Here is a 23,687-nt window from a genome sequence, read left to right as displayed (position 1 = left end):
CTATTTGTTGCCTACCTCCTCATGCCTTTTGCCCACACTGTATGTAGACTTTATTTTTTTTCTACTGTGTTATTGACTTATTATTGTGTTATTGGCTTGTTTATTGTTTACTCCATGTGTAACTCTGTGTTGCTGTCTGTGTCACACTGCTTTTCTTTATCTTGGCCAGGTCTCAGTTGTAAATGAGAACTTGTTCTCAACTAGCCCACCTGGTTAAATAAAGGTGAAATAAAAATCAAATAAATGTAAAGAACAAACCACCCTCCTTTAGTTTCTGCCTTAAGTAACCTAAGGTAACCAGTTCTACAACTGCACCATCGAGAGCATCCCGACAGGTTGCACCACCGCTTGGCAAGGCAACTGCTCGGCATCCGACTGTAAGGCGCTTCAGAGGGTAGTGTGTACAGCCCAATACATCACTGGGGCCAAGCTTCCAGCCATCCAGGACCTATATACTAGGTGGTGTCAGAGGAAGGCAAAAAAAAAATGTCAAAAACTCCAGTCACCCAAGTTATAGACTGTTCTCTCTGCTATCGCATGGCAAGCGGTACCGGAGTGCCAAGTCTAGGTCCAAAAGGCTCCTTAGCAGCTTCTACCCCCAAGCTATAAGGCTGCTAGACAATTAATAAAATGGCCACCCGGACTGTTTACATTGACCCCCCACCCCCTTTGTTTTTACACTGCTGCTACTCACTGTTTAATATCTATGCATGGTCACTTTACCCCTACCTACATGTACAAATTACCTCGACTAACCTGTACTAGGTACCAATACCCCCTGTATATAGCCTCGTTATTGTTATGTAATTTTATTGTGTTACTTTATTGCATTTTTTTATTTAGCTTATTTGGTAAATATTTCTTTAACTCTATTTCTAGAAGCGCATTGTTGGTAAGCATTTCAAGGTAAGGTCTACCTACACCTGTTGTATTCAGCGCATCTGACAAATAAAATCTATTTGATTTGATAGTAAACGTTTACATTAGTCTACAAGACCTGTCTGGGCTGCCATGATACATGTGACACAGACCCAGCTACAACGGGCTGGACACTGCACTCTCCCTGGAGGTAATTCTACACTTTACAGTAAAACAATACAATTAAACATGGCTGCGTCTGACACCCTATTTCTTCTATAGTGCACTACTTTTGAGCCCTAGTTTTAAAAGTTTGTTGGCTACTTAGAGAACATTTGCCATTTAATTTTTTGGGACCAAGCAGACTTTGAAGGGAAAGTGTTCAATGGCTCGGATTCAAGCCACACACATTTGAACCAGTACACCAATTAGTCTGCTAAATGTTCATTCATGTTCAAGACCATTCTTCATTAAGTGCCTTTGAAAACGTTCTGCAGTCTGCCTTGTCAAAACGAAACTCAACCTAGTCTATTCTATTCTATCCCCTTACCATTTGAGTGAAATGAAACTGAAATAAAAGTATAGACGGACTGAACCAAATGATAACAAAATCAGGCTATATATATATTTTTTTTTTAACGTTAACTACATTCTAATAAAGTGTAGGCTAAAGTTATATGTGAATACAGTGAACTACTGAACATTTTATAAATGTGATGGCATGAATGTTGTCAGTCTGGCACAGTAGACAGTTTCATACTTACACATGGTTCATCCCAATGGCATTTAGTGCTGTAGCTGGAACGTTTGATCATGCGTTGTCATTGAGCTGCGTTGTGATATGCAGGTGAGTCGTGTCTCGTAAAGTGTTGCTTATCAAACTGTCTAATAGCTTAAATCACAGGGCCACTTATGTTTTTATCCTAACGAAGTGAAAGATAATACAACCTGTAAGCCAACGAAATTGTAAATCTAATATCACATTAGCTGATTATAAACCAAGGTTGCTGAAAGCCAATACTTTTTACGAATGCAAATGTTTGAAAGGGTAGCCTAATAGATGTCCTTTTTTCCCAACATTCTTATGATCTTATGATGCGGCATTGATAAACAGTTTTATTCATTCTATGGGGTGTCTAAATTAGTACAACATTTCACTTTACTGTTAGGCACATATTTCTATTGAGTTGTGTTCCAGACATTTTCAGATAATGAAGTGTCCTCGATGTAACACCCTTTGTGAGGAGGGACAGCAGTTTTGCTTGAGATGCAACGCAATCGTCGAAGAAGAGATAGGTAAGTAGCGTCGGCCTTTTCGAGACGAGTGATGAGTCCTGTCGGCTGGAGGCCTATTTCTTCAATTCAATCTTATCCTGTATCAGTGTCAATAGTGGTCCTCCAGCTCAGTTGGTAGGCTATGACGATTGCAAAAGGATAGTGGGTTTAATTCCTGGGAACACCCATATGTATACACGCACGACTGCGTCTCTTTAGATAAAATAGTCTGCTAGAATATCATATTACATACATTTAACCCTATTCCGATAAACTATTGGCCCATTGTCTGTATACAGTATGTATTTATTATGGATGTCCATTAGTACCTTCCAAGGCAGCAGCTACTCCTGGGGTCCAGCAAAATTAAGGCAGCTATATACAATTAAAAAACATTACATTACATTAAGTGTGTGAACTCAGCCACTACTCTACTACCACATACACTATTGTTCAAAAGTTTGGTGTCACTTGTTTTTAAAAGGAAAGCACATTTTTTGTCCTTTAAAATAACATAAAATTGATCAGAAATACAGTGTAGACATTGTTAATGTTGTAAATGACTATTGTAGCTGGAAATGGCTGATTTTTAATGGAATATCTACATAGGCGTACAGAGGCCCATTATCAGCAACCATCACTCCTGTGTTCCAATGGCACGTTGTGTTAGATATACAAGTTCATCATTTTGAGGGGGGGCAGGGTAGCCTAGTGGTGAGAGATCTGTCGTTCTGCCCCTGAACAGGTAGTTAATTCACTGTTCCTAGGCTGTCATTGAAAATAAGAATTTGTTCTTAACTGACTTGTCTAGTTAAATAAAGGTAAAACATTTAAAATGATAATTGATCTTTAGAAAACCCTTTTGCAATTATGTTAGCACAGCTGAAACTGTTGTTTTAATTAAAGAAGCAATAAAACTGGCCTTCTTCAGACTAGTTGAGTATCTGGAGCAACAGCATTTGTAGGTTCGATTACAGGCTCAGAATGGCCAGAAACAAAGTACTTTCTTCTGAAACTTATCAGTCTATTGTTCTGAGAAATTAAGGCTATTCCATGAAAAAATTGCCAAGAAACTGAAGATCTTGTACAACGCTGTGTACTACTCCCTTTACAGAACAGCGCAAACTGTCCCTAACCAGAATAGAAAGAGGAGTGAGTAGTGGGAGGCCCTGGTGCACAACTGAGCAAGAGGACAAGTACATTAGGGTTTGAGAAACAGACTCCTCACAAGTCCTCAACTGGAAGCTTCATTAAGTAATACCCGCAAAACACCAGTCTCAAGGTCAACAGTGAATAAGCGGGTACTATTTAATGAAGCTGCCAGTTGAGGACTTGTGAGGCTTCTGTTTCTCAAACTTGACACTCTAATGTACTTATCCTCTTGCTCAGTTGTGCACCGGGGCCTCCCACTCATTCAGAAGAAAGTACTTTGTTTCTGGCTATTTTGAGCCTGTAATCGAATCCACAAATGCTGATGCTCTAGATACTCAACTAGTCTAAAGAATACCAGTTTTATTTCTTCTTTATTCAGAACAGTTTTCAGCTGCGCTAACATAATTGCAAAGGGGTTTTCTATTGATCACTTAGCCTTTTAAAATGATAAACTTGGAGTAGCTAACACAGGGCGGCAGGTAGCCTAGTGGTTAGAGCATTGGACTAGTAACCAGAAGGTTGCAAACTTGAATCCCTGACCTGACAAGGTCCACCTGTCGTTCTGCCACTGAACAAGGCAGTTAACTGACTGTTCCTAGGCCATCATTGAAGTTAAGAATTTGTTCTTAACTGACTTGCCTAGTTAAATAAAGGTCAAATAAAAAAAAACTGTGCCATTGAAACACAGAAGTAATGGTTGCTATCTGCCAGCTACGATTAACAATGTCTACACTTTATTTCTGATCAATTTGATGTTATTTTAATGGACAAAAACTTGTATTTTCTTTCAAAAACAGGGACATTTCTAAGTGACCCCAAACTTTTGAACGTTAGTGTATCTGCAAAACAAAATCCATGTGTGTGAGTGTATTTTATAGTGTGTGTGTGTATGCTGTGCATGAGGATGAGGGAGTGGGAGGGCTATATCATGAACAGTTGTCAGAATGAGGACGGTCAGTTTAGTGCTTTTTGTCACTGGTGTTACAGTGGGGAGAACAAGTATTTGATACACTGCCGATTTTGCAGATTTTCCTACTTACAAAGCATGTAGAGGTCTGTAATTTTCATCATAGGTACACTTCAACTGTGAGAGACGTAATCTAAAACAAAAATCCAGAAAATCACATTGTATGATTTTTAAGTAATTCATTAGCATTTTATTGCAAGACATAAGTATTTGATCACCTACCAACCAGTAAGAATTCCGGCTCTCACAGACCTGTTAGTTTTTCTTTAAGAATCCCTCCTGTTCTCCACTCATTACCTGAATTAACTGCACCTGTTTGAACTCATTACCTGTATAAAAGACACCTGTCCACACACTCAATCAAACAGACTCCACCCTCTCCACAATTGCCAAGACCAGAGAGCTGTGTAAGGACATCAGGGATAAAATTGTAGACCTGCACAAGGCTGGGATGGGCTACAGGACAATAGGCAAGCAGCTTGGTGAGAAGGCAACAAATGTTGGCGCAATTATTAGAAAATTGAAGAAGTTCAAGATGACGGTCAATCACTCTCGGTCTGGGGCTCCATGCAAGATCTCACCTCGTGGGGCATCAATGACCATGAGGAAGGTGAGGGATCAGCCCAGAACTACACGGCAGGACCTGGTCAATGACCTGAAGAGAGCTGGGACCACAGTCTCAAAGAAAACCATTAGTAACACACTACGCCGTCATGGATTAAAATCTTGCAGCGCACGCAAGGTCCCCCTGCTCAAGCCAGCGCATGTCCAGGCCCATCTGAAGTTTGCCATAACCATCTGGATGATCCAGAGGAGGAATGGGAGACGGTAATGTGGTCTGATGAGACAAAAATAGAGCTTTTTGGTCTAAACTCCACTCCCCGTGTTTGGAGGAAGAAGAAGGATGAATACAACCCCAAGAACACCATCCCAACCGTGAAGCATGGAGGTGGAAACATAATTCTTTGGGTATGCTTTTCTGCAAAGGGGACAGGACAACTGCACCGTATTGAGGGGAGGATGGATGGGGCCATGTATCACGAGATCTTGGCCAACAACCTCCTTCCCTCAGTAAGAGCATTGAAGATGGGTCGTGGCTGGGTCTTCCAGCATGACAACGACCCGAAACACACAGCCAGGGCAACTAAGGAGTGGCTCCGTAAGAAGCATCTCAATGTCCTGGAGTGGCCTAGCCAGTCTCCAGACCTGAACCCAATAGAAAATCTTTGGAGGGAGCTGAAAGTCCGTATTGCCCAGCGACAACCCCGAAACCTGAAGGATCTGGAGAAGATCTGTATGGAGGAGTGGGCCAAAATCCCTGCTTCAGTGTGTGCAAACCTGGTCAAGAACTACAGGAAACGAATGATCTCTAATTGCAAAGATTTCTGTTCCAAATATTAAGTTCTGCTTTTCTCATGTGTCAAATACTTATGTCATGCAATAAAATGCAAATTAATTACTTAAAACTCATACAATGTGATTTTCTGGATTTTTGTTTTAGATTCCGCCTCTCACAGTTGAAGTGTACCTATGATAAAAAATTACAGACCTCTACATGCTTTGTAAGTAGGAAAACCTGCAAAATTGGCAGTGTATCAAATACTTGTTCTCCCCACTCTATATAATTATGTAATAAGGGCCAAGGGGGTGTGGTACATGGCCAGTATACCACGGCTAAGGGCTGTTCTTATGCACGACGCAACGTAGAGTACCTGGATACAGCCCTTAGCCTTGGTATATTGGCAATATACCACAAACCCCTGAGGTGCCTTATTGCTATTATAAACTGGTTACCAACGTAATTAGAGCAGTAAAAATACATGTTTTCTCGTCCCTGTGGTATATGGTCTGATATACCACAGCTGTCAGCCATTCAGGGCTCAAACCACCCAGTTTATAATGGAAAATAAAGCATCTTATAATGTTATATGTTTTTGATGTGCTGCAACATGAGCTCATCTATTATCCCAAATGTATTGCAGAGCCAGGCAGTCTGAAAGATGTGACCTATGACCTGGGTAGGAGTGGGGCGGCTGAAGACACCTTGCCAATGGACAGTTCTTCAGATGAAGAGGTAGGGTTTTCTGTTCCTCTTTCACCAAAAGGTTTTTGAAGATAGATATGTATTGTATAACTTATCATACAGAATCAAAAACCTTGTCAGTTCAATATACAGTACCAGTCAGAAGTTTGGACACACCTACTCATTCCAGGGTTTTTCTTTCTTTTTACTATTTTCTACATCTATGAAATAACACATATGGAAAGTGTTAAACAAATCAAAATATACCTTCTTTTTGAAATTATTCAAAGTAGCCACCCTTTGCCTTGATGACAGCTTTGCACACTCTTGGCATTCTCTCAACCAGCTTCTTGAGGTAGTCAACTGGAATGCATTTCAATGAACAGGTGTGCCTTGAAAATGTATTTCCTTAATGCAATTGAACCAATCAGTTGTGTTGTGACAATGTAGGGTTGGTATACAGAACATAGCCCTATTTGGTAAAAGACCATGTACATATTATAGCAAGAACAGCTCAAATAAGCAAAGAGAAACAACAGTCCATCATTTCTTTAAGACGTGAAGGTGAGTCAATGTGGAACATTTCAAGAACTTTTAACGTTTCTTCAAGTGCAGTCGCAAACACCATCAAGCGCTATGATGAAACTGCCTCTCTTGAGGACCACCACAGGAAAGGAAGACCCAGAGTCACCTCTGCTGCAGAGGATAAGTTCACTGCACCTCAGATTGCAGCCCAAATAAATGCTTCACAGACACAGAGTTCAAGTAACAGACATCATAACATCAACTGTTCAGAGGAGACTGCGTGAAATCAGGCCTTCATAAACGAATTGCTGCAAAGAAACCACTTTTAATGGACACCAATAATAAAGAAGAGACTTGCCTGGGCCAAGAAACACCAGCAATGGACATTAGAAAGGTGGATCAGTCCTTTTATTTGATGAGTCCAAATTTGAGATTGTTGGTTCTAACCACCATGTCTTTGTGAGACGCAGTGTAGGTGAACAGATGATCTCCGCATGTGTGGTTCCCAACGTGAAGCGTGGAGGAGTGATGGTGTGGGGGTGCTTTGCTGGTGACAATGTCTGTGATTTATTTAGAATTCAAGGCACACTTAACCAGCATGGCTACCACAGCATTCTGCAGCGATACACCATTCCATCTGGTTTGCGCTTAGTGAGACTATAATTTGTTTTTCAACAGGACAATGACCCAACACACCTCCAGGCTGTGTAATGACTATTTGACCAAGAATAAGAGTTATGGAGTGCTGCATCAGATGACCTGGCCTCCACAATCACCTGACCTCAAACCAATTGAGGTGGTGTTTAGATGAGTTGGACCGCAGATTGAAGGAAAAGCAGCCAACAAGTGCTCAGCATATGTGGGAACTCCTTCAAGACTGTTGCAAAAGCATTCTAGGTGAAGCTGGTTGAGAGAATGCCAAGAGTGTGCAAAGCTGTCGTCAAGGCAAAGGGTTGGTATATAAAGGGTGGCTATATTTTGATTTGTTTAACACTTTCTTGGTTACTACATGATTCCATGTGTTATTTCATAGTTTTGATGTCTTCACTATTATTCTACAATGTAGAAAATAGTAAAAATAAAGAAAAATCCTTGAATGAGTAGGTGTGTCCAAACCTTTGACTGGTACTGTACATACAGTGCCTTGCATAAGCATTCATACCCCTTCGATTTCTTCACATTTTATTGTGTTACAAAGTGGAATTTACATGGATTTAATTGTATGTTTTTGTCTACTCAAAATACTCTGTCATGTCAAAGTGGAAGAACATATCACATTAAAAAAATATTAACGAAAATGTGATAACCAAAATGTAGTCGTTGTTTAGTTATTCCTTAGCCTCAATAAGTTCAAGAGTAAATTTGGCTTAACAAATAACATAATAAGTTGCATGGACTTTGTGTGAAATAATAGGGGTGGACATCATTTTGGAACGACTAACCCTTCATCTGTCCCCCATACATGCAACAGCTGTACGGTCCCCCAGTCAAGTACTGAATTTCAAGCACAGATTCAACTACAAAGACCAGAGAGCTGTTTCAAAAGCCTCATAAAGAAGGGCAGTGATTGGTGGATGGGTAGCAATAACAAATCAGGGATTGAATATCTCTTTAAGCATGTTCAAGTTAATATGCTGTAAGATTATGAATTAAACCACGGGCACATGCCAAAGATACAGTCGTCCTTCTGAATTGAGCTGTGGGACAGGAATGAAATTGCTCAAGGACGTTACCATGAGACCATTGGTGATTTTAAAACAGTTACAGTACAGAGTTCAATGGCTGTGATGGGAGAATACTGAGGATGGATCAAACACATTGTAGTGACTCCACAATAATGACTGATGATTTGAAAAGAAGAATACAAATATACAAAAATTTGGAAAAAGTAAAGGGGTCTGAATACTTTCCAAATGCACTGTATATATTCTTATTATTTTTAATATGTTGTATGTTTTACAAATGTTAAAATGTTTCTTCCACTTTGACATTACAGAGTATGTTGTGTAAATCATTGACAGAAAATGACAATTAAATACATTACAATCTCAATTTGTATCACAAAAAAATGTGGAAAAAATCATGGGGTGTGAATAATTTCTGTAGTTGTCCTTAAAATGTGCCCTCTTTTATCAAGTAATTTGCTTTCCAATTTGCAATGTGGGGACATTTTTTTATCATTACATTGACAGAAATTTGAACGTGTAAAACCTTTCATTCTAGCTGTGAACGTTTTTCTATTCATTTGAAGGACTTTCATGATGCAAGTGATCAATTCCTTGACTTAAAACTTGGGGAAGATGAGGACACATGTCAGAGAGTACAAGTTGACGGTCTGGAGGTTGAGCCAGCTCAACAGATGGAGGCTGCTGTAGAAGGTGCTTCAGTAATATTAGAGAAATGTATATAATTTACAAAATACTGTATCTCTGAATTATTGTCAAGCTTAGAGTATTTTTTATCATTTCATAAAATGAATATCGGTTTCTTTCCATTCACATGAAAACACTGCATCTGTATGCATATTAGGGAGTTGTAGTGATATTATGTTGTAACCAGTGGTGTAGTGGGAGGAAAACACATGTCAATGATTTGTATTATGTTCAAGAGTTTACTCGCATATCATGGAAAAGTGCATAAAATATAGGGAGCATTATTTTATTCACTGTGAACAACCATAAGCAGTTACCCACCAATTTGATTTACCACTACATCAGTTGTATTTGTTAATAACCGTCAGCGGTTGTATCTGTTTTTCACTGCTAGCATAACAACAGTAGCGATAATACAGTATACAGAAAAAGTATTAATTTAGAACCTTTTCATACCATCATCATAAAAACTTGTTTTATTCAATTAAGAATTTCAAATGTCATGGTATATCCCTGTGTGTAACAATGTCACAATGATAATATCATTTAATAACACAAGCTTTTCATTGTTACAATAGGCCTAATATTCATTTTCTCCTAAAATGAACATTCACACAAGTAATCGAATACTAAACTCCATTTGGATATTCGAATAACTGTGCCCATCCTTAGCTGCTACAACTCTTTCCCAGAGATGAACATTATTTATAACTGAACTTTTTACTCTCTTTCACAGAGCTGTCCTCCCCCGGAGAAATAACAGTTGACTATGTTGGCAGTGACTCTGTTTCTCTGAGCTGGCTTCCTTTTGACCCGGCATGGAGGTACAAATTGACCTACTCCTGCTACACCCAGAGAGAGATCCTGTCCATCCAAGGATCCAACAGCACTGACGTGGAAGGCTTGTACCCGGGGACAGAGTACACTTTCAGCATCTCATCGGTCACTGACGATAGGAATCAGAGAGCATCGGTCACAATGTCCGTGTATACAAGTAAGTGCTTTGATTCAAACATGGCCTCTTGCATTACAGGGAGAATTATGTTTAACTTGTGTTTTCATTATTTCAGTTATAATTGGATTGGGTCCTTTTTCCTTTTTGCAGAACCTGTGCCACCTGAAAAGATAAAGATAGATCATGTCAGCAGTGAATCAGTGTCTCTGAGTTGGGACAAACGTGTTGGTGTTCCTGAGGCATGTCTCGTGACCTGTTCCTGTAATGGAGAGGATGTGCAGAAGATAACAACAGAATCCAACACCCTGACGTTCTCCAGTCTGAGTCCAGGTGTCAAATACTCCTTCCACGTCTCTACGGTGCTGAAAAACGGGACCCAAAGCAAGTCTGCTGTGACATATGTACGCACAAGTGAGTGTATTAAGAATTTTCACTGTGTTACTTTGACAGGATGCTTTCTAATGGATTGATTGTCAACCAAGGCGCTCAGATCTGAAACCCTTCTCGTTTCCCCACAGAAACCCACCTGGAGAGCTTGCTGTTGGACCTGGGGTTGGAGAAACACTACACAGAGAAGCTCGCCCTGAGCACCGTGCTGCAGATCGATGAGAAGACCGTCACAGATGAACCCGCTCAGACCCTCTCAGCCCTACCATGGTCTTTCCTGAAGAGGTTAATGATGGTTAATGTAACAGCTAGGAGTGTGAAATGTACCTCATCAGGAGGCGAGGAAAGTTGTGATGCTTCATTTTGCAACATAGACCTAGATCTGGAGAGTCTGGTTGATAACCTGGACTCTAGTAATGTTGTAAACCCCTTAGACGTTGTTACTGCTCTCTTTCTGTGCTCTAACAGTTTTCTGCAGCAAGAGATGGTCTTGAAAATGTCAATGTGTCAGTTTTCTGTGCCCCTACTTCTACCCAATTGTGACACAAAACAGTGCATGCTCATGCTTTGGGCAATGCGAGACATTGTCAAGAAGTTTAGGCCTCATTCATTGGCAGACCCGAGAGGATTTGTTGAAGACAGGATTGTTCTCTCTGACCTCCCCATGGTCTCTTTTGTCAGATTGGGTGAGTGCTCTGTGTCCAAGTCACAGATTCTGAACAAGCTACTGAGTAATCCCCAACAGTATCACGACACGTTTGTCCACCATGACATGGAATGTGGTGATAGTCCAAGGAGGATATCCAATGGATTGGTTGAGATAAGCTGGTACCTTCCCTGTGGGAACAAGAACATTGACATCTTTGGTGAAGCTGTTGCTGTAACCAATCTGAGAGGGGACATCAGTTCCTTTGAGACCCAATACTCCTTTCTTTGTTCAACCTCTGCAGCAGTCTTTGTGTTCTTCGACAACTTGGACAACAAGTACAAGCTACTGACCAGCCAAAACACCAAGGCACAGCTGTTTCTGGTGGGTAACCCACAGAGCAAGAGCTTCAGCATTGATGCTTTAAAGAAAACAGCAGCAGAGTTGAACTTGAAGAAAAGCAACATCATCCTGAAAACCAAACAGATGAATGATGCAGACTTTGTGAAGAACCTGAGAAACACAGTTGGGGAGGTCATCAACAGTTCAAAGTCCAGAATGCCATTGGAGCAGATGGCTGAAGTGGCACACGAGCTTGGGATCTTTGTTGATGAGGACTGCCAAGAATGTCAGAGTGCCAAGCAAAATGCGGATGCAATCACATCAAAAATTCATGACACACCACAGTATAAGGAAACACAGCTTCCCTTGCAAGGACAGATCTGGAAGGAGCTGGCACGTCTGGAGAAGGAGGAATGTAGACTGCGGAAAGCTGGTGACAAGAACATTGAGACGTACAAAAGTGAACTCCAAACAGAGAAGAGACAACTTAGGGAACAGCAAAGGAGTTATGACATGTCAGAGGCAATGACCTGCTTCATACATGCAATATCAAGCACAGGGCTAGAAAGGTCCTACTTCTTGAAATGGATGAGAATGAACCTGGACAATATGGCTCGTAAAAACCTTTCTGGCCTGAGGGAAATGTATAAAGAAAAGTCTCAGAATTGGTCTGAAAACCAAGATGAAATTGCATACCTTGATAGACAGATTTCAAACAGTTCTTTGGGAACCGAACATTTCCTACGTGAAATGGGTCAACTGTACGAATCTGCAGTCTTACTGGGAGAAACTGAAGAGTCACGGAAACAACTGCAGCACCTGCCCAGACTATGTGCTGAGCTGCTTCTGGATGGGTTTCCTCTGGAGCTGGTGGACGGAGACGCGTCCAACATACCTCTGAGATGGGTGAGTGATGTGCTACATCAGCTCAATGTCTTGGTGCAGCCGAAGAACAAGATCCTGGTGGTAACCGTTCTAGGTGTTCAGAGCACAGGAAAGTCCACTCTACTGAATACAATGTTTGGAGTGCAGTTCGCAGTCAGTAGCGGCAGATGCACAAGAGGGGCCTTCATGCTTCTCATCAAAGTCAAAGAGGACTTCAAGAAAGAGCTGAACTGCGATTTCCTCGTGATCATCGACACAGAAGGACTGAAGTCTCCAGAGTTGGTACAGCTGGATGACAGCTATGAGCATGACAATGAGCTAGCCACTCTAGTTGTTGGGCTAAGTGATGTCACAATTATCAATATTGCCATGGAGAACTCGATTGAGATGAAAGACATCCTGCAGATCGTCGTCCACGCTTTTCTCCGAATGAAAGAGGTGGGAAAGAAACCCAAGTGCCAGTTTGTCCACCAGAATGTGGCAGATGTCTCGGCACACGACAAGAACATGAGAGACCGGAAAATGCTCTTGGAGCAATTGAATGAGATGACCCAGGCAGCAGCCAGAATGGAAAACAAGGAGGAGAGCATGAGCTTCACAGATGTGATGGAGTACAACCCAGAGACTGGTAACTGGTACATCCCTGGACTTTGGCATGGAAACCCTCCAATGGCACCTGTCAATGCCGGGTACAGCGAGTCCGTCTACGAGTTCAAAAATAACATGATCAAGGTCTTCCAGAACTGTGAAGCCTCTGGGAACAACATCATGGACTTTCTAGAGTGGACAAAAAGCCTTTGGAATGCTGTGAAGTATGAAAACTTCATCTTCAGCTTCAGAAACAGCCTGGTGGCTGATGCCTATATGAAGTTGTGCATTGAGTTCAACAAGTGGGAATGGTCTGTCAGAAAACACATGCACACATGGATGACAAGTGCTGAAGCAAGGATTTCCAACTTTGGAACAATAGCAATGAAATCTCAGACAGGAGATGAGAGGGATTTTCTCTGTCAATTGAAAAGTGCAGCCTCAACGGAACTTGTCAAATGGGAGAAGACCATTCTTGACAACCTGACCAAGTACTACGAGCAGACAGAGGGCAATGTCTACCTTGTGGAGAGATACAGAGAGGATTTTGCAAACAGCACCAAAAGTATGAAAAGGGAGATGGAAAACTCTATAATGAGTAAACTGGAAGCTGCTTTTGAGATTCGAAAAGGAATGAAAAAGCTTGACACAATCAAGAAAAACCACACAGCCGTGATGGAGGAGAAGGTGCTGAAGTTGCTTGAGGACTGCAGAAAGAGCCATTCTGAGCGGTCAGAGAAGGACCTTGATAGAGAATTTGAAAAGGTGTGGGAGGAAACCGTGCAGGAGCTCTCTTTTACAGGATTAAAGAAACGAGACGTTGTGAGCGATGTTTTCAACCAACTCCGGTCTAACCTGAAGCAGAAGGGAGGTTCAGTGAATGAAAAGCTGAACAAAGAGAAACTTGAAGATCATGGAAAAGAACCCTTCATAGTCACTCCACAGGGGTTTTTCAAGAGATTATTAAAGGGTTTGTACATGGATGAGCACACAAGAAAAACCCAGGCCATGGCAGACAACCTTATAGAGATATGCAAACAATTTGTGAATGAGAACATCCAAAATAAAACAGATTACAATGACACATACATTCAAGAGATAATACATATGATTGAAGAGAAGTTGAACGCCAACAAAAATCTTGAAACAAGCGATAAATTTGAAGTCTCCATTAAATTGTACATTTGTGGGTTTGCATCCAGGGCTTTCCAATCAATGCATGAACAGTTCATTTGTGACAATAATCCTCGTTTGTGCCTTGAACAGTTCAAAGGTAAATACTTGGCGAACTTCAAAGACTTGTTCAATGGACAAGATCAGTGTCGGAAGAAATCTGTGGAGTTCACCAACCTGTGTCTTAAACCTGCAGTAGAAGTCTATGTTGCCAGTTCCCTGGGTCCGGAAATTGTTGACGAAATGCTGACAGGACAGAATGCCTTTCAATTCAGCTCTCGGACATTTTTCCAGTACTCTATCTTGAAGCAACTACTGTCAGAATTCAACTTTGCCAACTACGTGAGTTACACTTGTCACTATGAAGACTTTGTCAAGAATTGGATTTTGGGTGAAATGTTGAAACGATTTTCACAAGGGAAAAAAATGTTTGAGTTGGAAGACTGTCAACTCAAAGGGATCATCAGAGTCATCACTGAGGCAATCACAAAAGTACAGACGAATAAGAATGGCAACATAAAGGAATTAATTCAGGACATATGCAGGGAACTTGGAGAGAAGCTGGTCATCCCCCAAGATGCATTGGAAGCCACCATGATCCTCAACAATTCCAACCAGGAACAGTTTTCCTACTGGCTCAAAACATCTGTGGTGGAGATGGAACAGTCTCTGAGAGAAGAATTCAGAAATGCAACAGATGTAAGTAAGAAATTGGAACAACTGAGGATTAAACCACAGAACGTCCTGTTCACAAGAGTGTTTGGCTGCGGGAAGCAGTGTCCATTCTGCAAGTCACCATGCGAGGCAGGAGGGGAGGCCCACAATGATCACTGTGCTTCAATACACAGACCACAGGGACTTGGTCGATACAGGTTTGATGGTTCAAAGGAACTCGTGACTGATATCTGCTCCTCCTCTGTGTTCAGTGAGAGTTCTTTCAGATGCTATGAGACAAATGGAAAATACCACCCTTTCAAAAAGTACAGAGACATTTTTCCCAATTGGCATATTCCAGCAGATCCCAGCATACAAGCCTCAGACTACTGGAAATATGTGATGGCAAAATTCAACAAGGAATTTTCCAAAGAGTATGATGCATGCCCAGGAGATATCCCCCTTTCCTGGAAATTGATCACAAAGGAACAGGCAGAAAAGAGCCTTAGAGAGTCCTTTAGCATTACTAATGCTTTGAGTCCCACGGTATCGCCAGCACATTCTAGTGCTTCTAACCCCTTTTAAACATTGTGTGTTTTAGCTACAGACTGGTGTTTCTTTTGCATTAGATTCGTCTATATCTTCTGCATCTGCCAAAACCAACCATTCGCCTGCGCAAATTAACAGGTGCTGAACTAGAGCAGTGTTTGTGAGACGAGGGCAGACCCCGAAAAAAACGGTTGTTCTCACAAAAAAAACGTCTGTAATGTCTGAACGGTTTGAGCTATAAAACTATTATGACCCCACTATGAAAAGCTGAGACTCTCACGAACACACACAAGTAATGTTTTGCTCTATGACATGCACAAGCCACACAAGCCATTAGAAGGTAAGGGTTCTTCTACATGCATCCCAGGACATAGTGGCTCAGCGGTCTAAGGCACTGCATCTCAGTGCAAAAGGTGTCCCTGGTTTGAATCCAGGTTGTATCACATCTGTCTGTGATTGGGAGGCCCATATGGCGGTGCACAATTGGCCCAGGTTTGGCATGGGTAGGCCGTCATTGTAAAGATTAATTTGTCCGTAACTGACTTGCCTAGCTAAATAAAACATTTGGTCTATAATACTGTAATAAGCTGACAAAATTGTTTGCACAAACTCCACATAGTTGTCACTGGAAATAATATGGTATAACACTTGAATATGAGGGCAGAGTAAGCAGATAAATTAAAGTAGTGAATTTCAGGTATTTTATCCAGGTATTCCCTGTGTCTAAAAAAGTTTTTAATTGAGAGCCCATTCATCCTCGCGAAGAGGAATAGCATCTTGTAGAGTGTCGGGCCATAGTAAAAAAAAAAGAATAAGCCTTTGCCGGTAAGAAAAAGGGTCAGATTTAACACTAAACAAAGAAGATACATTTATGATAAAGATGCTTAAAGATGCTTAAATCTGATTATGTTTTAGGTTTTAGTTTACAGAATCAAGAAAAGGCATCTGCTTCATCACTTAGCAGAATAGTCTAATCGAAGAGCCACAAAATGGTGGCAGGAATGATAATCTGTTATACACTGTGCCTCAGCTTCTTTGCTTGAAAGCAATTCGCAAAAGATACATCAGTCCTTGAACTTGTTGTGACTATCAGTCTACTTTGGCAGGCACTGATAACAATCAACAAGGAATCTGTTGTCCGATGCGAACTGCAGAATATTGCATAATATTTTTGTGAATCTTCTACATTTAAATAAATGGTCGTATTTACAGAGAATCATTTTCTAATTTTGTTTTGTATTTGTGCTAGTATTAATTTACAGTTTTTTTTATGTGGTTTTATCTTTCATTTTTCTGTAACATTGGGTTTGGTAAAATCAATCATGGTCTGACATTTAACTTACACTTCTGTGATTCAGGAAAGTGTTGAGAAACCATTGAATTGGGAAATTGTGAGAATATAATACTTTTCTAAACTTTTCGCTTTTCTAAGAGACTTTGAGATGATATTGTCCCTGTGAAATGTCAGTGCTTAGCTATTTGTAGTAGCTGAATAGTAAGATTAAATTGTGTACTTACAATACTATACCCTGAAGTACACACACAATCATCCTGATGCCTCCTACTGTCAGGGTTGGGTTAAATTCAATTTAAATTCCGGTCAATTCCAAAAGTGAACCAAACGCCAATTCAAATTAAAATTGTTTGAAACTGAAGTGATCTGGAATTGTAATTTTAGTGTACTGTACATCCTGATCTGACTGGAGCTGAAATGCAATTGACCCCAACCCAGCTTAATGTATTAGTGTTTCCCACCAAATATATTCCATAATAAAGAAATTACTTTCTTGTATAACATATCAATGGAAAAGAATCTTAACAGTGACTCCTTGAACTGGTCCAGTTGGGCAATGAAGAGGTGCAGTCAACAAAGTAGGCTACACCAACTGTAGTAAATATTCCTTTCTAAAATGTATTCAATGATTATATATTTAGAGAAAAATGGCTTCCATTGAATACAACATCAAAGCAGCACATTAGTTTTCAAGTGAGGGTCAATGAATTGATGTTCTGGACTAGCAGCTGAATATTTCAAATCAAGGAGCTTTTTATTGCAGTGGTAGCACAAACAACATGGCACAGTCATGAGAGAATGAAAACATAAATGTCAATTTGAATGCATGATATTTCATTTTATAATTGTACATGGCCCCTGTTCAATAAACATATAAACATGTGTATAAACCATTACCTTCAGAAATGCATAGGATATACAGCACTTTGGATGTTTTTGTTGATGATGATTTTTTTTTTTACCAAAGTAAAATGATTTATGGTTCAGAACAATAGGTTAGAAATCGTATGCCTTAAAGTTAGATAGGCCAGGATAAGGTTTATAGTGCATAGCATAGCGATTTTGATCACAGCTTACTGAGAGCAAGGAGACAAGGGTAACCATTATCCCTCACATGCGATGTGAGATTCATGTGTTTTTTCCATGACCATTAGCCTTCTGCTTAACCACGAAAGCCAGGGGGTCTCCTAGGGGCCGGCCCATCCGGATGTGAGCCAGCAGATCCTGGGTCATGTTGAGGGAGTTGCGGGAGGTGTAGAGGTTAGAGAGGTCAGAGTTCATCCCAGAGGGGACATACTCCCCACAGGTGGAGCCCCCAAGTCCTGTGGCACAGTCAACCTTGTAGGAAAAGTACAGGGTTCCATGATTCATGGGACACATGTTGTTGTGAGAACCCAGCCGGACGCTGCACTCCCCCAGAAGGTCGTTCCAAGACTTGTACCAGGTTTTGTCTTCATCATACACAGCAAACTTCAGCTCGCTGGCCAGGGAGAGCTTGACAAAACCGAAGTCTAATACTTTGTTCCAGGCGGGGTTGTTGTTGTTGTAGATCACCCTGGTCTGCATGGCTGCTCCATCCATTGACACCTTGACGGATCAAACCAAATCAAACTTTGTTTAAAGGTACTGTATGTGATTAGAAAAAAAAATAAAAAATGGGGCCCCCTGCTTGTTTTAGTATATACACTACATGGCCAAACGTGTGTGGACACCGGCTCGTTGAACATTTAATTCCAAAATCATGGACATTAATATAGAGTTGCCCCCCTCTTTCCTGCTATAACAGCCTCCACTCTTATGGGAAGGCTTTCCACTTGATGTTAGAGCATTGCTGTTTGGACTTGCTTCCATTCAGCCACAAGCATTAGTGAGGTCTGGCACTGATGTTGGGTGATCAGGCCTGGCTCGCAGATGGCATTCCTATTCATCCCAAAGGTATTCGATGGGGTTGAGGTCAGGGCTCTATGCAGGCCATTCAAGTATGGGCTCTATGCAGGCCACAGCGATCTCGACAAACCATTTCTCTATGGACCTCGCTCTACTGCCAATGTTTGTCTATGGAGACTGCAATGGCTGGCTGTGTGCTCTATTTTATACACCTGTCAGCAACGGGTGTGGAGGAAATAGCCAAATGCACTAATTTGAAGGGGTGTCCACATACTTTTGAAGGGATGTCCACATAGTGTAGAGGGATGTGGCTACGGAAATGTAAATCACGTAAAATCCTAGACTTTAGCATTCAAGTCCATTTAAAAACAAATTTCTTAGTAAGATAAAATAAAAGAGATAATACCTTGACGAAGCCGTCGGTCTCAGAGGTGGTGTCCCCCCAGAGGCCCTTGGCGTTCTTCACAGTGACGGTAAGGCGGGCCTGGCCCTTCTCCTGCGGGCAGCACTGGCTGGTCATCTCCTTGCTGGCCTGGCACACACACTGGCAGGAGTCGTGGGCACTGGAGCTGGAGCCTCCCTTGCACTTCCCAGAGCAGCGCTTGACCAGAGCATGTTCCAGGATGTAGTCCTCCACAGCCTTCTTCAGCCCAGCCCTCTTACTTGCCTGCTTCACCAATAGGTGGAGGGGGTGAAGGGAGTAGTTGATGACGTCAGGGATGGTCTTCAGGCTGCTCGCCCAATCAGCGAAGGCCTTGGAGTTTCCACCCGTTTGGGAGAAGAGCAAGTCTGGCGTCCCGTCCGTCTGTCCCCCCACCACCTCGGTAAACCTGTTTGTTCATAATTAGTCATGATTTGTCTTAAACGAGGATCACAATGGAAATATGTGTTTTATAAGTCTTGTATAATGCCCATTAACCCCCAAAAATCTATCCAATCAAAATCAATCGAACCTCTCTTGGAAGGTGCTGCTGAAGCGGTCCTTGATGTCACGTTTCTGAAGATCCGCCTTGCAGAACTTGGTCTCTGTCTTTACTTCGGCTGTTCCGGTAACGGTGGCGACGGAGGCCTCAGCCTCAAGACAGTCCTTGACCTGGATTATTATAGTTTTTAACGTAATGTACATTTTCTTTAAATAAATAAATAGACAAATACATTTACTAATATATTTTGATTGAAAAGGACTTGACCTCGTTCTCGTTGTAGCCACTTAGGGCCGCCTGACACACTCGCAGGGAGGTCACGCTCTTCACCCGCCCCCCCAGGAGAACCTTCTTGATGAAGTGGGTGCCAAAGTTGGCAAGAAAATATCTGTATTCAACCTTGGTCTGGGCTGTGTAGAGGGGGGGCAGGAGGCCCAGGGAGCGAGAGAACTCAGGGTGCAGGGGAGGGTCATCTAGCAGGCGGTATCTGAGAAAGAAACACACGATGGAGAGTTTATAGCCTGTAGAGAGCAGTGTTGGTTCTATAAAGTTAAACTTCTAGAATACAAGTGATGTTATATTTATAAGGTATATCACCTGTAATAAGAGCAGTGTATATCCTGTTTGATGAAGCTGTACTTGTCCTTCTTCGACTGGCTCATCACCGTTTTGGCAGCTCTGGAGTGGGTGCCCCCCACCATGACCGACCCCTTAGCCTGGGGGGTCATAATGTCCAGACCAATCTTCCAACTGACATCTACCTACACATGGTGGTGGATAAGGTGAGTTTACCCACATAAAGCACTTTGAGTATTGGGAAAAGAGCTATATTTAATATATATTGAATCAATTATTCTTATTTATATTATTATTATACTTCTGACTATTATTATAAATATCTCTCTCTCTATAAATATATATTTTATATACTGAACAAAAATTTGAATGCACCATGTAAAACTTCCAAATATTTTACTGAGTAACAGTTAATGTGAGGATATCTGTCAATTTAAATCAATTCATTAGGCCCCAATCTATTGATTTCACATGACTGATAATACAGATATGCATCTCTTGGTCACAGAAACCTTTAAAGAAAAAATGGGATTCACAATGGGCTTCACAATGGGATTCACAATGGGATTCACAATGGGATTCACAATGGGCTTCACAATGGGATTCACAATGGGATTCACAATGGGATTCATTGTGAATTTTTCAGGACATATGTGGCAATAATTTTTTTCAGAAGGAGCCAGCAAAACTAGTCATTAGACACCATTAAACATGCACCTCTCTGGGGTGTGGACACGACTGGCTTTTCCTGTAACTGTGTTATGGCCAACTATGTACTGTTGCTATGGTTAAGCCTCTTGGGTTTTTTCCAGAACAGGGGTGTCCCTTTCAGAGGAGTTAGCAGGATGACATGCATGGTTATTCCTGTAAAGTGCCAAGGTCTGTTACTATGGTCCTACATGCATGAACCTGGCTTAAGGCGAGTGCAGACTATTTGTGTCTATTTCTGTGGCTCTACGGGTTCCATGCCCTCTAATACGAAACCAATAAGATAACGGTGGCTAAATGCCTGAGGGGATGAGCCATTGAGAGGAGTTACTGTGAGTGTGGCGAAAGGACGACAAATATATCAAACGTGTGTGCCAAGACTGGAAGGCTGTTGTACTCATGAACCAGCTCGGCTTTTGTTAAGTGGTAATGAAAGTCTGTTTGAACTCACATGCTCCAGTATTTGTGAAATATCACCGACCAAATTTTTCCACGACAGCTTCAGGATCGCGGCACGGTATTTCGGGTGTATTCAAATTTCCATCGATAATATGAAATTGTGTTCGTTGTCTGTAGCTTATGCCTGCCCATACCATAACCCCAGAACCACCATGGGGCAGTCTGTTCACAAAGTTGCATTAGCAAACCGCTCACCCACATACAGTATTTGTTCTGTGTTTGGAAGGCTGGTTGGACGTACTGACAAATTCTCTAAAACGACAGAAGCCGCTTGTGGTAGAGAAATTAACATTACATTCTCTGGCAACAGCTCTGGTGGACATTCCTGCAGTCAGCATACCAATTGCATGCTCTCTCAAACCTTGAGACATCTGCGGCATTGTGTTGTGTGACAAAACTGCACATTTTAGAGTGGCCTTTTACTGTCTGCAGCACAATCAGCTCATTGATATGACACGCCTGTCAAGTGGATGGATTATCTTGGCAAATGAGAAATGCTCACTAACAGGGATGTAAACAAAGTTGTTTGCAAAATGTTCGAGAAATACGCTTTTTATGTGTATGGAACATGTCTGGTAACTTTTCTTTCAGCAACCAACACCTGACATGTTGAGTTTAGTAGTATTACCTCTGTCTGGCTGCTGCTCACAAACGCCTCGCTGGAGTCGTAGACCATACTGGCTAACTTCATGTTGCACTTCTGCGAGGGACGCCAGTCCACCACAGCCGCAGGCAGCCTCTGAGTCTGGCCTTCCATGAAAGGGTTAACACAGAGGGTACAGGTCCCGTTATCGCTCTTCCTCCAGGTGTCCACGTCGATGACATAGGCCTGCTTGCGTTCCATGGTGACGACGTCAAAACCCTCGCCCGCCAGGTTGGTACCCGGAGCTGACAGCGCAGCCTTGCACTCTGCTGGCCGGCCCGTGGTGCACGAGGACAGGACAGGGGAAAGCCACGCTCCCCACAGCCACAACAGGGCAACCAGAGAAGTCTGTGTGCCTGGAGAGGAGGAGGAGAAAGTAGATTTGACATACATTTAAATCAAGGTCAATTCAAATGGTAAACTTAACGGGATATTACATTCCAATATCAACGTTTGTCAGATGTTTTCAGAACTCAAAACGTGTCTAATTTAAAGATATTGTGGCGTAATTTGATTTGTCTAGCGGAAAATCACTGTTAATTCCTGGGTACATATGCCCGCGTGGGAGACAGGGGTTCGAGCCCTGAGTCAACTGCACAGCTCATCTTTCTCCTTGCTCACTTCACCTCTGTAACTATCTCCATTAAACTATACAATGTGTAGGGTGAGCAGACTCCTGTTCCCCTACAAAAAGAAAAGGGAGGAAAAAACAAGTGTTGCTCTCTTTTGGAGACATACATAGAGAGTAAGCATAGATATATAACCTCTTACCTGACATAATATCAATCACAATCTCTTGGTGATGATGATGGGTTTGATGAAGATGATCATGGAACAATGGAGCATTCTGTGTCTGTCGGATGTCTTACTGACTAGCTAACTACAGGGAAACAAACAGCAAGATGTCTGTGGGTTCCATCCTGGAGGCGGCGTTTCAGTTGTGGTCAAGGCTTTGTTTATGTAGATGGGGCCTGCAGTTTCCTTTGGTTATGAACCACCACCTGCTGTTGCTATGTGTGTTTAGGTGTGAGGGTTGGTGTTCACTTATAAGAAAGCCTTTGCAGACAGATAGTTAATATCTGTGCATTAGTGAATGTTTCGTGGCACCAGAAAAACAAGACTAGACCCAGCAGTTTCCTAACTTCCTAATTCCACACACCTGTCTGCTACTGCTTTTCCATAAATAATCAACCAGGCACCCAATAAAACGGGTCCCTGGCACTGCCACTTTACATACAGAGCCATTTGCCTGCTTAGGCAGTCATTCTCCCTCTGAGATCTGTGGATAGGGCTGGGCGATATGGTCAAAATATCACATCGCAATATTTTGAACTCTGTGTTCAAATCAAACTGAAGAAGAGATAACCAAATCACATTTGACTTGTCACATGAGCCGAATACAGCAGGTGTAGATCTTAGCGTGAAATGCTTACAAGCCCTTAACCAACAATGCAGTTTTAAGAAAGATAAGAGTTAAGAAAATATTGACTTAATAAACTAAAGTAAAAAATACATGAATAAAATAACAATAATGAGGCTATATACAGGGGGACCGGTACCGTCAATGTGCAGGGTTACAGGTTAGTCGTGGTAATTGAGGTAATATGTACATGTAGGTAGGGGTTAAGTGACTATGCATAGATAATAAACAGCCAGTAGCAACAGTGTACAAACAAAAGCAGGGGGGTGTCAATGCAAATAGCCCAGGTAGCCATTTGATGAACTGTGCAGCAGTCTTATGGCTTTGGGGGTAGAAGCTGATAAAGAGCCTTATTCAAAGAATAGACCGTCTGCTACAGTGGTGAGAAGAGGGCTTTATTGTGGCGGTGAGCACAGTTGAAACCCT

At 41.7% G+C, this 23,687-nt stretch overlaps 2 protein-coding genes across 2 annotated transcripts; one reads left to right on the top strand and one right to left on the bottom strand.

Annotated features, from left to right (window-relative positions):
• The first annotated feature begins 1,439 nt into the window (after nucleotides 1-1,439).
• LOC110531659 (interferon-induced very large GTPase 1) lies at nucleotides 1,440-17,535 on the top strand. The gene is made up of 7 exons (XM_021614978.3): nucleotides 1,440-1,705; nucleotides 2,057-2,154; nucleotides 6,235-6,326; nucleotides 9,052-9,178; nucleotides 9,909-10,166; nucleotides 10,278-10,538; nucleotides 10,646-17,535. The coding sequence occupies exons 1-7, from the start codon at nucleotides 1,584-1,586 to the stop codon at nucleotides 15,385-15,387; spliced, it is 5,700 nt and encodes a 1,899-aa protein (XP_021470653.3). The 5' UTR covers nucleotides 1,440-1,583; the 3' UTR covers nucleotides 15,388-17,535.
• Nucleotides 17,375-22,887, bottom strand: LOC110531658 (perforin-1). The gene is made up of 7 exons (XM_021614977.3): nucleotides 22,613-22,887; nucleotides 21,827-22,197; nucleotides 20,053-20,216; nucleotides 19,723-19,942; nucleotides 19,486-19,625; nucleotides 18,939-19,362; nucleotides 17,375-18,232 (listed from the first exon to the last, which is right to left on the bottom strand). Exons 1-7 carry the CDS (start codon nucleotides 22,617-22,619, stop codon nucleotides 17,774-17,776), a joined length of 1,785 nt encoding a protein of 594 aa, XP_021470652.3. The 5' UTR covers nucleotides 22,620-22,887; the 3' UTR covers nucleotides 17,375-17,773.
• Between the last annotated feature and the right edge of the window lie 800 nt (nucleotides 22,888-23,687).

The sequence above is a fragment of the Oncorhynchus mykiss genome, chromosome 9, assembly GCF_057628025.1.
Source record: "Oncorhynchus mykiss isolate SJ-2025 chromosome 9, ASM5762802v1, whole genome shotgun sequence".
NCBI classification, from domain to species: domain Eukaryota; kingdom Metazoa; phylum Chordata; class Actinopteri; order Salmoniformes; family Salmonidae; genus Oncorhynchus; species Oncorhynchus mykiss.
Note: the sequence above shows the minus strand (reverse complement) of the source record. Positions and strands in the feature narration are given on the sequence as shown.

Coding starts and splice junctions, on each gene's coding strand:
- LOC110531659 (XM_021614978.3), top strand. CDS start 1,584: ATGTTGTCAGTCTGGCACAGTAGACAGTTTCATACTTACACATGGTTC. Junction 1,706..2,056: donor AGCTGCGTTGTGATATGCAG/GTGAGTCGTGTC, acceptor GTTGTGTTCCAG/ACATTTTCAGATAATGAAGT. Junction 10,167..10,277: donor CACAATGTCCGTGTATACAA/GTAAGTGCTTTG, acceptor TCCTTTTTGCAG/AACCTGTGCCACCTGAAAAG.
- LOC110531658 (XM_021614977.3), bottom strand. Junction 20,217..21,826: donor TGAGCAGCAGCCAGACAGAG/GTAATACTACTA, acceptor CACCATGTGTAG/GTAGATGTCAGTTGGAAGAT. Junction 18,233..18,938: donor AGACCGACGGCTTCGTCAAG/GTATTATCTCTT, acceptor TGATCCGTCAAG/GTGTCAATGGATGGAGCAGC.